The sequence below is a fragment of the Panulirus ornatus genome, chromosome 6 (assembly GCF_036320965.1).
Source record: "Panulirus ornatus isolate Po-2019 chromosome 6, ASM3632096v1, whole genome shotgun sequence".
NCBI classification, from domain to species: Eukaryota; Metazoa; Arthropoda; class Malacostraca; order Decapoda; family Palinuridae; genus Panulirus; species Panulirus ornatus.
In genome coordinates, this window is record NC_092229.1 from 15,950,264 (window position 1) to 15,968,642 (window position 18,379).

The following is an 18,379-nucleotide window of genomic DNA, read 5'->3' on the forward strand; positions in this document are numbered from 1 at the left end:
TAATACATTGCACTCTTGCTTCTCTTCCACTTTACTCTCTTGCATCTCTTTTCTTGTGATGCTTTCTTTTGTGATTTTTCTTTTGCAGTCTTCCCCACATTGTAGCTTTCTCCCCCATCTTCACTGTACCCTTGTTGTTCTTCCACTCTGCAGTCTTGCTCCATGTACTCCTAAAGCTATTCCTGCTTCTCCTTCCCTATTCCCCTCTCTCCTTTTTCCACCCTGCTCTCCATTCTATTAACTACACACTGCACTTGCTCTCCCTCACAGTGTACTCTTGCTTTCTCTTCTCTCTAACTGATTCTTACTCTTCCTTCCCAACTGTTGACTCTAGCTTCCCCTTTCCAAAGTTGATTCTTGCTCCTGTTCTCAATGCTACATGAGAATCTTATTTTTCAAGCACTGATCTCCTGTTTCTTTCCAGTGATGCATTCTTGCATCCCTTCCCCTGCAGTGCCTATCTTTGTGTAGCATTAAGCATTGTGACTCGCATTTTTATTGAACCTGACTCCCAGATAGCCAGCACACCAGTTCATCTCCCTGTTTAGGCCTGGTTGATGAATGAGTACGTGGCACACATTTTGATGCGCATGTCTTTTATATACATAAGATAACATGGTGTATATGCAAAATTGAGATGGAAACAAGTGAAAACCTCTCTGTAACAAATATTAAGAACAGTATTCACAGCATTCAAGCTCCTCTTCCCTTTTTTGCTCTTCCTTCCCTCCAACCTGACTCATCTTACTTATGAATCTTGTCTCTTGCACCCTTATTTTTCTTTACCTTTCACTTTCCTTTGCTTTTGGTCATGATTTGCATGTTTGATCACTTATGTTTTGCAGAGTTTTGTTTCCAATTCAGCTTATCACATTCATTATTTTTATAGGAGAGGAATTTCCTTGTGAAGTTGAAATTCATTATTAAAAGAACTTTCCTTGTGAAGTTAAAATTTGATTGCAGGTAAAGGGAAACTACTTCACTTACACCCTTAAATAAATGTAAACAAATTGCTGATTTAGTTGTCTTTAGGAATTATTGAAGATGTTAGGGCATGTAAGAACATGTATACATCTGGCACACAGTATTGATTATTAGTTTTATTGTCACATACCTTTTTGTGATGTTGGTAAATGTAGTGGAATTGTTTGATACTAGCAGTACTTAGCTTTAAAGGAATGTTTTATTGAGAATATGTTATTTGCAAATTCAGTTGTGTTTTGTCCATAATGTAGCACAAAGGTATGTAATTGCTTACAATGTATGGTTGAGAAAAAAGGGTGTAAGTTTAGAATTTCATTAAATTTATGAGATGGTAGATTACCATGTGGCACTTTTTGTTAGCTTGAGTAACTTGAGCAACTATTCTCTCCAGCTCGACCTTTGAGCAGGCTGTGTTGTTTCTGTTCAGTAACTTATATCATGTTCTACAATTGGTAATTATTGGATATTTCATCTCAACAAAGTTTTTTATGAACTTTTTGACGCATGAAAATTAGTCAACTGTTCATTTTGACATTAAAATTAGTCGACTGTACACATATTTAAGGTGGAACATTGCTAGTCTGTATGAATGTTATTCATATTATGGTTATAGAGGCCTGAAAGGTTAAGAAAGTAGATTGGTAGCAGGCAATGTAACACCATAAGATCATGGATGCATTTAAAACTTGACTGCTTATTCCAGCACCATAATTTGTGCGAAACATTTTACCCTTGGGTTATAGTGACTGGTATAAATCACTTAGCCGTTAGAAAAGAAATCAAGTTGTTTAGTGTTAATAGATATCCATCAAATTTGATGGGAGGTTGTGTAACATGCATAATTCAGGCATGCATAGTCACCAGTACAACACAGGCCATCCATTTTTAGCAGATGTTTTGTTCATACTACCAGTTGTGCAATATCAGGTGTGCAGAATTTATAATACTGTGTATATACTGGACTCTGCACACAAGATTTTCAGCATATAGGAAGTAAACTGTTGTTGAGTGATTTGGTTCTGTTTTATCAAATAAGTGAGGCTTCATATATGATGAAATAATGATCTCACCCCATAATTATACAGGAAATGCCTCCAATATTGAAGCTTTGTGTGGTGAAACACAACACATATTTGCAGGAACTTGTACCAGTTTATTGAAGTTTTTTATTATTGTGCGTAATCGATGTTTCCCGCGTCAGCAAGGTAGCATCAGGAAACAGAGGAAGAATGGCCCATCCTCTCATATACTCACATATATATACACATATGCACATAGACATACATATACATATCAACATAATACATACACACATTGCATACGTACACATGTACATATTCATACTTGCTTGCCTTCATCCATTCCTGGCACTACCCCACCCCACAGGAAAACAGCATCACTATACCCTGCTTCAGGAGTGTCAGCTAAACAGACATTAAAGGCTACATTTGTTCACCCTCAGTCTCTGGCTGTTGTGTGTAATGTACCGAAACCACAGCTCCCTATCCACAGACCTTTCCATGATTTGTTTTACATGGCAATATAGTGATGATGTTTAAACAGGATCAACAAGGGTTTGTTGAATTACGACTGCTTAAAGAATATATCTTACTTTGGGTGGGAGAAATACTGGAAGAGGTGACAGAATTTCAGTATTAGGGAGTTGTCTTTGGTAAGTTTAGTGATATGGAGAGTGCAGTACAGGATGGAATAGTCATTGGGTCCCTTAATGGAATAATGAAAGGTATAGGTGTAAGTATTGAAGTGAATAAGGGATAAGAGGCAGTATAGTGTTACTAAGCCTGACCTATACAGCTGAAACATGGACATGGAATTAGTCATAGAGGTCAGCAGTCCAGGCTGGAAATTAGTTGTTTGAATGGAACATGACTAGTTGGATTGAAGAAAGTAATAAGGATTTGTGTTGAGAGTTGGAATGGTAGGGAATGCAGTGAATTGTGGAGTGGTGAAATGTAATCCTTTGATGTGGTTTTTGCTTGTGGAAGGAATGCAAGATTAGTTTACAAGGAGATCATGTGATAGTACAATTAAAGGGATAGGTGTGAGAGGAAAGCCACCTTTGATGGGAAGACAGTGGAGTGCACTGGAGGGGGATAAATGGTGCAAGAATGTTTGGAATGATGTGCTCGATGGAGGCATGTAAGGACAGGGATAAGTGGAGACTTATTTTGTGGCCATTCCTTTAATGGGAGTTCCATGAGGGAATGGGCATAAGAGGTATAGATATAGATTAGATAGATTGGAAGAGAAAAGAGGTGTAATGGATGTTACAAGGAAGATGGAAATACTGGGAGAGTAAGAAATGTTTTGTTAGGAGGTTTGATATTGAGGACAACAGAACAAATAGAACTTCTGTGAAGGGGGATATGGGAAGTGATAACAGGCAGTAATGAGATAGAGTAGAAAGAGTAGATGGAACAGAACTTTGAAAGATTCTTAAATGTTTGATGATAGGGTGACAGATGTAGGGCGTTTTGGTTGTGGAGGTATATGAAATGAACGAATTCATGGAAAGTGGTTTAGTGAAGAGAGAGAATAAAGTTTAGTAGGTGGCTGGAATTTATGGTATTGCAGTTTAAATTTTATGAAAGGTGACTATTGTTGTTGACTTAGTGTATGTATGGACCCTGGTAAGGTGCCTCAGTAATGGCACAGTGCATGTATAATTCCTTTGCATAAGGGTAAGGGGGTCAAGATGAGCGTTGAAATTATAGGGTATGTATTTGTTGAGACTGTACCTGGTAAGTTTTATGGAATAGGGGTGATTTAGTGGTGGTTGCATACAAGAGCATCAAATCTGGGAGGAACAATCTTTTAGGCATCATAGAGGATGTGTGGATCAGATATGGGTTTTATAGAATGTGGGAGAATTACTTTGAAAAGCAGATTTGTATGTGGCATTTATGGATCTAGAGAATGCATGTGATTGGTTTGATATAGATACTTTGTTAGAACACTTGGTTTGATAGAGATATTTTGTTAGAACACTGTGGAGTTTTATCAGAGAGAGAGCCCCACTCGTGAGTAGGTAGAGAGGAGAGTGAGTGGTTCCAGATGGAGGTGGGTCTGCGTCAGGGATGTTTGTTGTGATCATGGCTGTTTTATCTGTATATGGTTGGTGTGATTAGGGAGGTAAGATGCAAGTCATGGATATAGGGGCAGGTATGCAATCTTTAAGGTATGAGGGGAAATCTGGGAAGTGAGCCAGATGGTGTTTGATGATATAGCACTGTTGGTGTCTGAATTTGGAAGTGTGTGTGTGTGTGAAAAGTAGAGTAAAGGTGATTGGCTATTAGGTTGTTTGAATTATGAAAACTTGAATGAAATGTTTTTAATACCTGAGAGTGGATATGGCAATGAATGGAACCATGGGAACCAAGGTGAGGTGGCAAAGGTTTTGGAAGCATTGAGGAATGTTTGTAAGAGAGGTCACTCTGTGGGAGGATGTAAATGATAATGTTTGAAGATTTAATAGACTCTACAATAATGTATGGATTTGAGTAAGGGTCTGTAAATGAGAATGTGTGGAAGAGGGCAATTGGGGATAAGTGGTGTGAAGAGGGTTGGTAATATAAGTAATGATAGGGTCAATAAGTGGAGTGAAGAGGGTTGATAATGTAAGTAATGATAGGGTAAGAAAGTGATGTATTTTGAATATGGTGGAGAGAACTGAACAGGATGTGCTGAAATGGTTTTGACATGTAGAAAATGAGTGAGGAAAGTTTGACAAAGAGGACATGATGTGTGATAGGAGGGGATGATAAGGAGCAAACCAGTTTAAAATGGAGATAGAAGGATGAAATGAAAAAGGGCTCAGGGCCTGAACATGCAGGAGGGCGAAAGGTGTGCATAAGATAGTGAATTGTAGTGCTTCATTTTACAGGGGGGCAGTTTGCTGTCCAGGGAATGAACTTGGGTGTATGAAGCAGCTGGGGAAACCAAGGAAAGGTCTGTAGGGCCTAGTTCTGGATAGGAGGCCTGTGGTTTTAATGTATTACACTTGAAAGCAAAAAATGGATGTCAGTAAGTGTGGCTTTTTTCTTTGTATTTCTGGTGCTTCCTTGCTAATGGGGGAAACAAACAAGCAAGCATGAATGAAGCAATATTATTATTTATATAATTATAGATTTATTTATTGATTTTTTACTACCCAAGAACCAATTTCAGTGAAAGACTAGGTGTTACCCAGAATCTTTTTAAAGGAAATTGCTGCCCTAAGGCTGCAGTACTTCCCATAGCAGGGAAATGTTGACTCCTTTGGAGTAAGAAGTTCCTTGATGAGATGTGTGTAGTACTAGTTTTGTTGCCCCACCAAAGGTGACTTTACGGATGGTGTGTTTGTGTGTGTATGTGTGTGTGTGTGTGTATATGTATATGTTTGTTTTTGTTTTGTTTTGCTTTGTCGCTGTCTCCCGCATTTGCGAGGTAGCGCAAGGAAACAGATGAAAGAAATGGCCCAACCCACCCCCATACACATGTATATACATATGTCCACACACGCAAATATACATACCTACACAGCTTTCCTTGGTTTACCCCAGACGCTTCACATGCCCTGATTCAATCCACTGACAGCACGTCAACCCCGGTATACCACATCGATCCAATTCACTCTATTCCTTGCCCTCCTTTCACCCTCCTGCATGTTCAGGCCCCGATCACACAAAATCTTTTTCACTCCATCTTTCCACCTCCAATTTGGTCTCCCTCTTCTCCTCGTTCCCTCCACCTCCGACACATATATCCTCTTGGTCAATCTTTCCTCACTCATTCTCTCCATGTGACCAAGCCATTTCAAAACACCCTCTTCTGCTCTCTCAACCACGCTCTTTTTATTTCCACACATCTCTCTTACCTTTACGTTACTTACTCGATCAAACCACCTCACACCACACATTGTCCTCAAACATCTCATTTCCAGCACATCCATCCTCCTGCGCACAACTCTATCCATAGTCCACGCCTCGCAACCATACAACATTGTTGGAACCACTATTCCTTCAAACATACCCATTTTTGCTTTCCGAGATAATGTTCTCGACTTCCACACATTCTTCAAGGCTCCCAGAATTTTCGCCCCCTCCCCCACTCTATGATCCACTTCCGCTTCCATGGTTCCGTCCGCTGCCAGATCCACTCCCAGATATCTAAAACACTTCACTTCCTCCAGTTTTTCTCCATTCAAACTCACCTCCCAATTGACTTGACCCTCAACCCTACTGTACCTAATAACCTTGCTCTTATTCACATTTACTCTTAACTTTCTTCTTTCACACACTTTACCAAACTCAGTCACCAGCTTCTGCAGTTTCTCACATGAATCAGCCACCAGTGCTGTATCATCAGCGAACAACAACTGACTCACTTCCCAAGCTCTCTCATCCCCAACAGACTTCATACTTGCCCCTCTTTCCAAAACTCTTGCATTCACCTCCCTAACAACCCCATCCATAAACAAATTAAACAACCATGGAGACATCACACACCCCTGCCGCAAACCTACATTCACTGAGAACCAATCACTTTCCTCTCTTCCTACACGTACACATGCCTTACATCCTCGATAAAAACTTTTCACTGCTTCTAACAACTTGCCTCCCACACCATATATTCTTAATACCCTCCACAGAGCATCTCTATCATATGCCTTCTCCAGATCCATAAATGCTACATACAAATCCATTTGCTTTTCTAAGTATTTCTCACATACATTCTTCAAAGCAAACACCTGATCCACACATCCTCCACCACCTCTGAAACCACACTGCTCCTCCCCAATCTGATGCTCTGTACATGCCTTCACCCTCTCAATCAATACCCTCCCATATAATTTGCCAGGAATACTCAACAAACTTATACCTCTGTAATTTGAGCACTCACTCTTATCCCCTTTGCCTTTGTACAATGGCACTATGCACGCATTCCGCCAATCCTCAGGCACCTCACCATGAGTCATACATACATTAAATAACCTTACCAACCAGTCAACAATACAGTCACCCCCTTTTTTAATAAATTCCACTGCAATACCATCCAAACCTGCTGCCTTGCCGGCTTTCATCTTCCGCAAAGCTTTTACTACCTCTTCTCTGTTTACCAAATCATATATATATATATATATATATATATATATATATATATATATATATATATATATATATATATATATATATATATATATCTTTCTTTTAAACTATTTGCCATTTCCTGCGTTAGTGAGGTAGCGTTAAGAACAGAGGACTGGGCCTTTTTTGGAATATCCACACCTGGCCCCCTCTGTTCCTTCTTTTGGAAAATTAAAAAAAAAAAAAACGAGAGGGGAGGATTTCCAGCCCCCCGCTCCCTCCCCTTTTAGTCGCCTTCTACGACACGCAGGGAATACGTGGGAAGTATTCTTAATCCCCTATCCCCAGGGATAATATATATATATATATATATATATATATATATATATATATATATATTATCCCCAGGGATAATATATATATATATATATATATATATATATATATATATATATATATATATATATATATATATATATATATATATATATATATATATATATTATCCCTGGGGATAGGGGAGAAAGAATACTTCCCACGTATTCCCTGCATGTCGTAGAAGGCGACTAAAAGGGAAGGGGGCGGGGGGCTGGAAATCCTCCCCTCTCATTTTTTTTTAATTTTCCAAAAGAAGGAACAGAGAAGGGGGCCAGGTGAGGATATTCCCTCAAAGGCCCAGTCCTCTGTTCTTAACGCTACCTCGCTATCGCGGGAAATGGCGAATAGTATGAAAATGTATATATATATATATATATATATATATACATACATACATACATACATACATACATACATACATGTACAAAGTATGATAAAAAATATACATACATACATACATACATATATATATATGTATATGTCTCTAAAAGACATATGTATGTATATTTTTTTTTATTATACTTTGTCGCTGTCTCCCATGTTAGCAAGTTAGCGCAAGGAAACAGACAAAAGAATGGCCCATCCCACCCACATAGACATGTATGCATGCATGTACATACCTATACATTTCAGCTTATACATATATATACATAGACATATACATATATACACACATGTACATAATTCATACTTGCTGCCTTTATTCATTGCCGTCGCCACCCCACCACACACGAAATGACAACTCTCTCCCCCCACACGCGAGAGAGATAGCACCAGGAAAAGACAACAAAGGCCACATTAGTTCACACTCAGTCTCTAGCTGTCATGTATTATGCACTGAAACCACATCCAGGCCCCACAATCTTTCCATGGTTTGCCCCAGATGCTTCACATGCCCTGGTTCAGTCCATTGACGGCACGTCAATGAAACACCTCACTACAAATTCTTCCGAAAGATTTCATTCCAACACATCCAGCCTTCTCTGTAGCCCATGCCTTGCATCCATGTGATGTTAGGACCATTGTACCTTCAGTCATACCCCTTCTGCCCTACCAGTTGACAGTCTGTCTTTCCATACATATTTCGTGCTCCCAAAGCCTTGGTCCCCTCACCCACATTATGATTCACTTCAGCTCGCATGGTTCCAATTACTGCCACATCCAGTCCCAGGTATCTAAAACACTTCACTTCCCTCCAAATTTTTCTCCATACAGATGCACCTTCCAGTTAATCCTGCTAAACACAGATACGCACGTGCGCTTGCACACATTATATATTATTTTTAAATTGATTTATTGATTTTGTTTGTGTGTTTGTATATTTTTCGTGCACTGTATGCCAGTTTTAAGAACCCAGCCATAATCTTGTTTTATCATCTGTTAATGTTCTTCATCCATTAAATTATGACCCATAAAGTTTTCTGAATTGATTAAAATTTATGGATATGCTTTGGTAGGAACAGTGTATAGTCATATTTGGATTCCAGTTCATTTGTTTGTGTGTGTGTGTGGTGGTGGGGGGGTGGACAATTTTAGAAGGGGAAAATGAGCTCTTGGAGCTTTGAATTTCTTGCTCGTTCATTTATTATGTGAAATTGGCCAGAGATGAAACATTAATAGAGGTATAATAGACATGTAGTTATCTAGCATTGTTTAACATAAGGCTCATAGAATTTAGAAATTGACTGAAATCTAGAAGTATGATTTGGTAGAATATATATATATATATATATATATATATATATATATATATATATATATATATATATATATATATATATATATATATATATATATATATAAAATTGGTCCTGTAACTTAACATGGAGGGGGGTCATTAGCATGCAATTGATTGAGTTTATACAAGGGGAAAAGTTCAGGTAAAACTAGATGTTGCAGAAGAATTAGAGAGAGATCAGTATTGAACAGTAGATTGAATTACTGGCAACCCACAGAATGGCTTGCTTGAGTGGATGTGGCCAAAGCAAGACCCAATACTGGAAGAAAATATAGTACGTTTCTGCTGGACATCTGTATTTCTGAATTTTCCCGTAGTAATGCTTTTGTTGTCAAAAAGGGAATTAAGCCATAAATATTTCATGTTTTTAAGGCTTAAAAACTAAGTATTATTTTGAAATTGCAGCATGTCCTTTAAAAGTAAGTTGAGACCGATGTAGCCAGTGCTCCATTTTTCACAAAATCTATAAATAACATGGTCCAATAACCAAATCTAGAATTATGCAGTAATTCCAATCCTTGCAAGGTACTTAGTCTTGTGGTTTTATTGAAAGTTCTTCAATTCTTTTTTTTAAAAAGTCCATGGTTGATTATTTGGATATTTGATGCCCTTCTTGTGTTCAGAGAGGAATACTTGGTGATAAAAGGTTTTTATTTTAAGCGTAAACAATTTACCTGTTAATTATATTTGTTGACAGTGACCTTAAAATTTGTAAGACCCCAAACTTTGGTGCCATTTTCAGCATCACAAAGTGTTGTAAAAGTGTACAAACCAAAATGGATAATTTTTGTTTATCATAGAAATTATTTCCTTAGATTTCACAGCTGTACCATAGATATCTACTGTGACATCTGTTTGGTACACAGATGTATGCTTAGAGCTTTAGAAAAATGTACAAATTTGGAGGATATGTAAGTGTCTTACAAAAGGAAAATATATATATTATTGGGAATTTTGGTTTGTGCAAAGAGTCGGGAAGCAGTACTTGAGTTCTTGTTAGATTAGTACAAGATATCTCCAAAGTAGTGTTTAAACTGAACTGTCCAGGGTGGCCGCACTACCTGCTGTAGAAGGTGGAAGGTCTTGGGCTGAAAGTTAACAGGTGGCAAGATAAAGTAAAAATAGATTAATTGGTTTTCTTTTTAGGATGCATGCAGTATTTTTCTTTTTTTTTTAAAAAGCTTATACAGTAACATCCTTGTCCCTAAAGCAACCTTTCTTTCTGACACTGATGCCGTTTCTCACCGTATGGGGTGGCCTCAACAGACCACCAACCATGCTGGTTCCTCCATGTGCATCCCAGGGAGAGGGGAAGAGAAAGAGACAAAGGACACCAGCAAGGAGGTGAATATTATGCTCATATTAAGATATTTTTTACCTTTCTACTATTGAGGTTCTTTTTTATTCATACACCTCACAATTGAGAGGGCCATTTTTATTTTTTACTTTTTTATTTCATTTTTTTTTTTTTTTAACCAGGGAAGCATTGAAATCTGTAGTAGACATAATGTAAGTGGCATTCCTTTTGCCCCTTCTTGCATGTATTTATGTTTACCAAAACTGGAAAAAAAAGGTCATAAAAGATAGTTTTTCAATACATCAAATCAGTGTGTAATAGTGCCACATAATTGATGCTCCACAGCTTAGGGTTGGGGGGGTATTATTGACTTATCACAAGACTAAAATGAAATTATGATTTAATTTTACTACCCTTAAAATCATAGATATTGCCAATTTAGTTACAGGATGGTTTGATAATTTTCATATGAAATAGATTTTGGTACCTATGAGACTGGTGAAACAGTTACATGAAGCAGTAGCTTACCTTGCAAAATATATATTAAACATATATTCATATTGGGAATGGGTGATGAATTAACTTCATTGCTTAACATTTCGAATATGGCTATTAGATTGTTTTTACAAATATTAGATTGTTTTTACAAATAAGGACTGATGGTTTGAATGGAGGAAACTCCTTTGCAGTGTAAATAAATCAGGTCTTACTGTGTTTCACTGGTATTGAGCAAGGCACAACAAAAGGCACAGTATGGAAATCCATTGTTTTAAACATCAACTTGTATTAAGGAAGCTGGAGAATGACCCTATGCAACTTTAGATTTGCTCTCTGACAGTTAGGCATTTTTATTTATTTTTTTATTTTAACAAAACTTGTATCCATTAATTTATTATTATTAATCTTAATGCATGTTTTCGATATGGTTGTTTTTCTGAAGGCTGCTTCAAATAAGTAAAAACTGCAGTTGGGTGTAAAAACAAATGCTTTCTTTTCAGCATCAAAAGTATCTTTAGAATATGATGTTTGTACAAGTGGGGAAGGAACACTTTTTTTCCAGCAAATATTTCTTGATATCTGGATTACTTTAAGCAAGGATAAAAAATGGTGAATGATAGTTGAAACGTACTGCTCTGAGTATAAGTATTGGATAAATTGAGCTAGGATGAGAAGTAGCGAACAATAGTTTAAATCTGCTGCACTGAGTAAGTTGGTTTGTCGTGCGCTTGTAAGATATATCTTACTTAGTATATGTGTAACATTCGAAGTTTTAAGATTGAATAACTACTAGTAAGTTGTTACTAGTGTTTTCTTAAGAGGCTAGGAGCTGAGACTATTGTTTGTGTGTAATTTAGAGAAGATAAATTTTTCATCAGAATCTTATGTTAATGTATGAGAAAATTTACTACAGATAACACTTACCGCAAGAGTTATGCTGTGAATATCAGGAAATTAAGTTCACTATCCTTTGTATTACATGAAAATGTTGTTGTTGATGTGAAGAACATTTTTCCTGTGGTATCATTTTTTCCAAAAGAACTGCTTTTCTCTACACAAGATAAAAGAAAGGTGTTGAAGTATTGCCTTTCTCTTTCAACAGGAATTGCCATTTTGAGACAATTCTCTGTAGACTGAGGATTGGTCATGCTGTATTGACCCTTGGTCACTTAATGGAGAGGAGACCTACTCCAATATGTGACACCTGCAATTGCACTATTGTCAAAGAACATGTATTAATAGAATGCCAAAAATATAGGAGCCTGAGTTAGAAACGAATTATGTTATAAGAATGGAAGCAATGATAGTATTTGAGAAATTTTAAACTGTTAGTATATATAGCTAATAAACTAATTCTTAAAGGAAGCCAAAATATATTATTCTTTATAACATATGTAAGTTTTGGATATCTTTTTCATACTAAAATGTGCTGAATGACCATTAGTTTGTAGCACTACAAATTCTGCAATATCAAAAATTTTACAAGCTTGAGGAATTGTGTTGGGCTGAGGTTTTCTCAAAATTTTAGTTTGAAATTGAGAAGAATTAAAAAAGTTGTAATTGAATTCAGATGATTGGAATTGACTCCACACGTGGAAGGTCATTGTGCTTTTCAAGGTTTTCTTTTAGGTTATGATTTAGGTTGTTATTTAGTCAGCTCCCCCTCCAGGGAAATTTAGAGTTTCATTTGAGCCCCCAGAGTATCATAGTAATAGGCTTGATGGCTTTATTTTCACAGTGGTGGTGGGTAAAAGTGTGTGTGCTGCTATCAGAACACCATTTATAGTATTGTAAGCGTAGGTATACATTTAGGTTTACGTGGAGATGATTCTTAATTAGATTTTATTGCCAGGTTTTTTTAAGTTTCAACTGTCAAAAATAAGCTTAATAGTGAAAGGTGAAGTTAATTGTTTAATGATTAAAAGGTATAATTTGGATCATCATGCTTATTGTTTGCTTGAAGTAAAACATCCAGAAACCATTTCTAAATATACATCATAGGTGTGAGATGGTTTTCATACAATGCTGGGTAAATTAAGGAATGGTTGTTCCATGAGACATTGTACATTGCTTGTGTGCATCTTTTGGACACAGAAAGAATGTACATCACATGCCTTTTATGGCATCTACATGACATGATTGGTTTAGAATCTGACAAGAATTATCATTCGTATTCACTTGCCTGAAACTTCATTTCGTTGCATCTTTTTAAACCCACTCACATAGGACCCCAACACGTTCCTGGAAAACTTCAACCGCGGGCGTAACTTTGAGCAGGAAGGCATTGACTACGCTGGCCAAAGAGGCCGTGATGTTGGCCGCAGCCGATGGGGACGCAATGACCATGATGACTACGGCCCAGCCAAGAGGGCTCGCTACTAGATGTGGATGATAGGGCTAGTTCTTTAAGCTCTTGTTAACACTGTTGGCCCACACTCCACTGTACTGCCATAAACCTTTCTTTACTCATCAGTTTGTGTAATTGATTGGTTTGGCTTCATGGAGGAATATGGGAATGGGTGGTAAGCATCCTGATCCCACAGTACTTGAACATGCACCAAATATAGGAAACGTTCTTTTAAGAAAATTTTGGGATACCCTCCAATGTTTTATTGCGAATCTTGCAAAAGCTGTGGCTTTTGTGAGAGCTCTTCAGCAGTGTGACTCAACTTTAAGTTGGTCACTGCTTACCTTTATATCTGATGACTAGTTTTGATGACTAATAAAGTAATAACAGTTTTTCAAGAATTGAATCAGTAAAAGCTATAGGGAGTAGATTTTCATTAGTGTGACAAGTATTCCATACTGGGGTTGATTATATCGTAACCCAAGTAGTATACTGTAGTTTGTAAGTCATTATGTGCAAGTGTTTTATGTCAGATGTTACTAGATATTTTGGTAAAACAAGTTTTATTTTCTATTATACACTAGCGGTGAAAATGTTTTTTTATAAATGTCACAACTGTACAAAGATTGAGTTAATCTCTTCATAATATGTATGAATATTTTGTCTTATCTTTAAAAATAAATGTAAACCTATAATTGATAAATGTGTAATTAGCTTCTACCTTTTGTGGATCATATGGCTCAAGTAGTTTAACGAAATATATTATTTTTGAACTGAAGTGAGATCTTAAGCAACAGTAAGATTGGTTTTTGGGTTTGCATACTGGAGACTACCCATAGTGTGATGGATCATGATTCATGTCGTTGGTACACTGCCATTGAAATAAACTCATGCTTGGGCTTTGAACACATTGGTAAATCTGGGGAATTTGGGGGGGGAAAGGTACTGGGACTTATAATCTTAAGCAAAGAAAAAATGGATACATCATTTATTGGAGCCAAACATTTAATTGCATTTACTCAAAAGAGTTGTATTTGTAATTGAATGTGTAACAGATTTATCCAAACTGAGTAAAATGATGGAGCCTATTCCATCTTGAGGTTGGGCTAGAAATCTTATTATCTTAAGGTTTGCTGCAATATATATATATATATATATATATATATATATATATATATATATATATATATATATATATATATATATACTTTTTTTTATTATCATTATTATTACAGCTTCCGTGTTTTGTGTACTACACCACAGTATCAGTTTTCTCTTTGCTTCTTGCCGTCAGTGCGGAAAGTTTTGTAAAGGACTTAGTGTAATTTAGATTTGCATATTGTATTTGAAATGTGTTAAATCAAGTAGTGGTGAAACTGAGGCAGTTCAAGTTGAGTACTTGCATACTCAAATTCAAGTGATGTTTATGGAGCAATTTTCAGAATATAAACCATAAAATACAAAAATATATCACCATGTTGGTTTCACTCAACCACTAGATCCAACAGATTGAAATTTGTTGGTTAGTATACAGGTCTGGAACTTTGCTCAAGTTTGCTTCAGTTTTGAAGTAGAGGAAAAATTTATATCCCAAGTCACCATAAGCTTAAAATTGTAAAGGAAAACTTTTTACTGGGTTAGGTTTACTGATTGTTCATTAACAGTACAGGCCTTTCAGTGTGACTTTGCATTAGAAAATTGCAGCAAACTTTGCATTGCAAATACAATCCCAGTGATTGAAAATATTAAGAACATTAATCAGAAACAAAGTTGTACTTTTGTACAAAGATCACAAAAGAAACTGCAAGTTCATGGGTGAATGATGAGATTTTGACAAATTTTTATTATGGGCTATGCTTCTATCATTGCCTATATTTTCATTTCATAGTTGCCCCAATAATGCTAAATTTTGTCTGTAACTGGAAATTGGAGGTCAAGGATTGAAGATGTATAAGCTGGGGAAGGGGATTTTAAAAATTTATTTTAATTTTATCTTTTTTTCACCGAGAGAAGTATTGACATATATTCTTATGCATTGGTCTTTTAGATTTTAAAACTTGAGCTGGTTGTGCAGACATCTTCTATAAATTCTTGTTTGGCAGAAGTTAAGCAGAAGTTTCAAACTTGCATAACTCCAGAGGTAAAATTTCAAGAAAACTAATTAGTTGTACCCCATTTAAAGAAGGCCTTGTTTAAAGGAAATTATCTCTGAAAGTGGTACTTCCTTTGTGAAACATTTTAATTTGCTATACACTTTGGGAATGGGAACAAAAATATAGTGAAGAAAGGAAAACTTGTTTGTATTTAAAAGCTACAAAGAATAGTTGAAATACCTTCATGATACATATCTTGGGGAAACATTTTGATATCTAGATGAAAATGCCCATGTAAAAAGAATAAAAAGATTTGTACAAAGTTTGCTATCAAGACATTTAGCATGTATGTGCTGGTTTCTGACCTTGGGAGAGTGTAAAAGAGAGAATTTAAGAGTTTTTGTGAAAAATTATTTAAAGTTTGTTACCCCAGGACCCCTTTCAGAAAGGGTTCTGTTGTTACACCACCAGCCCATTTTTTCAGGGTCTACAGTAGCTCCAAGGCTTTACTGCAATCATTAGCAGGGACAGGATGAACTTCTTTGAAGCCATACGTCTGATGAGACAAATGATGGTACACCCTTATCAGAGGTTACTTTTCACCCCTGTTGCAACGTAAAGCAGATCAGTTAGACCAGAAAGGATCCCCCCCCCCCCCCCATACATATTGGACATATAAAATGTTTGCAAGATAATGCCAGAACAGGTGAAAGAATGTCATCTGATCAAAATCACTCTTAGGATGTCAGTATTGAAACTAAAGCTCCCCGTCCACAACCAGGCCTTACAAACCTTTTCATATTTTCCCATAATCACTTCATAACCCCAGGTTCAACCCATTGACTCGTACCATATTGCTCTTAAAGTATTACTTTGCTGGAATTCAGTTTATACCCTGGTTCAACCAATTGACAACATATTGCTGTCTTAACTATTACTTTGCTGGAATTCACTTTATACCATGCACGTTACACTCTCTTGCATGTTCACACCTGGACTACTCAAAACCTTTTCCACTCCATCCTTCCATCTCCAGTTCAGTTTTCTCCTTCTTGTGGTCTTCTCTGATGACATGCACCTTTTACCAGACCATGTTAGTACGACCAGTTCTACTCTCTCAACCATACTCGTCATAGTGTCATACCTCTTGCTTTACCCCATCGTTTCTAACTCTTTCAACCCTCTTTACACCTCGTATTGTCCAAGAAAATACTTACTTCCTGCCCAAAGAGCCTGTAGTTTGCTTATGAGGCTCCTGCAGTGCTCAGGAATCCAGCCATATCCACAAGGCAGGACCATAGGTTTAAATTGTAGTGATATGTATGTCTGTGTTTAGAGTGTAGACCTATTGAGTAGTATGTGCTCAGTGACTTTGTTGTGGTTGTTGCATGATGGGCATGAAAGGTCTTATGGTGTGTTCAAATACAGTTTGTATTGATGTATTATTACTTCGGAGGCTGATTAAGAAGCTAGAATACCAGGCAGGAATAAGGGGGAGACACCTTTTATGGATAAGTTATATTAGTGGATGGGAGCGAAGGATACATGTCAGAGAAGCATTCTTCAAATGGGTGAAGGTCACCAGCAATGTGCAACAAGGTTCTGTTTTGATCAGTGTATATGACTTTGCAAAATGTATGGACTCTTACCTGAATGGGTGTGTGGATGATCAAATCTTGAGGGAAGTGAAAAGCAAGGAGTGCATTATCTTACAGTGCATTTTCTAGACAGGTTCCAAGTCTGTCTCATACATGGTTGATGAAATTAAACCCAAGTAGGTGTAAAGTAATGCGGATGGGCCAGAGTGAAAGAAGGCCTCTGTGTGACCTTGGAGATTACATTTTCCCTAAATAGTTGCTTGAGTCTCGTACTAGGAAATTGGAAAAGGAGACAAACTGGCTGTTGGCGAACATCCAGCAAGCTTTCATACAAATCAATAAGGAAATATTTGGTATGCTGGCTTTATTTTACTTGATGGCAAAATCAAATGTGTTTCTGAAGTTTGGTCACTGAAACCTAAAGAAGCATATAGGAGGGCAACAAAGATGGTACCAGAAATAAGATACCTAAGTTACAGGGAAAGCCTAAAGGCATTAATTTTTCCCACCTTGGAAGAGAGAAGAGTTAGGGATGACATAATCATATTTATATCCTTTTGAATTTTTGAAACATTGATGACATACAATGAACAGTTTTTTAAGAGATGTAGGGATAGAGCAACCAGAGGACATAACATGCAGTTAAGAAACTTGTTAAAAAAGATTTAAAGTTTCTCTTATATAATGACTGGTGGTGCATTGAAGTAGAATGACTGAGCAACCAGAGGACATAACATGCAATTAAGAAACTTGTTTAAAAAGATTGGAAGTTCTCTTATATAATGACTGGTGGTGCATTGAAGTAGAATGACAGAGGACATTGTTAGGTTAAACTCTTCATGTAAATTTACAGTTGTTTGATAACAGAGGATGTTCAAGACATGGGGCCGTACAAGCATAAAATTCCATGTAAATTTAAGCTGATTGATGATAGAGGACATTCAAGAGACGGGGCATCACAAGCATGAAACTCCCTTCCTGTACTGTGAAAATAGGTAACGGCACATGCTGAGAGCAGACATAGATTTAAGAAGTTGTACAATTTTCAAAAATGTTAATGAGATGGGGCCCCCATGGGTTTAAAGCTCTCTCTCCATACATTACAAATATGTAATTACACACACATTGATGATGAGGGATTTCAGTTATAAGGAACTAGCATATTGGGATTGGATATTTATGGTGACCACAAATCATGTAGATGCAAGTTCCTAGTGTGAGTAGGAAATTTTGCTGTGTCACCACGTCATTGAACACATTAGGATGAGAGGGACTGATTCGCCTCATTACGAGATCTTAGCTCATAATAGGATGGATATTAACAATATTGTATATGGTACGCCACTTCGGAAAAACGTTC

The 18,379-nt window shown here is 36.9% G+C and overlaps 1 protein-coding gene across 10 annotated transcripts in view; it reads left to right on the plus strand.

Moving 5' to 3' along the window:
- LOC139749089 (uncharacterized) overlaps positions 1-18,379 on the plus strand; it is a 364,613-nt gene that overhangs the window by 206,662 nt on the left and 139,572 nt on the right. For 2 of the 10 annotated variants that reach the window (XM_071662627.1, XM_071662630.1), the window contains 2 exons: positions 10,453-10,530; positions 13,208-14,802. The exons of 2 other annotated variants lie outside the window; for them this stretch is intronic. In XM_071662627.1, the coding sequence (XP_071518728.1) occupies positions 10,453-10,530; positions 13,208-13,363 (234 nt within the window). In that variant the 3' untranslated portion in view covers positions 13,364-14,802. Of the gene's footprint in view, positions 1-10,452; positions 10,531-13,207; positions 14,803-18,379 lie in introns of those variants that run through there. 6 more of the 10 variants (XM_071662629.1, XM_071662626.1, XM_071662634.1 and 3 more) reach the window with 5 other exon arrangements.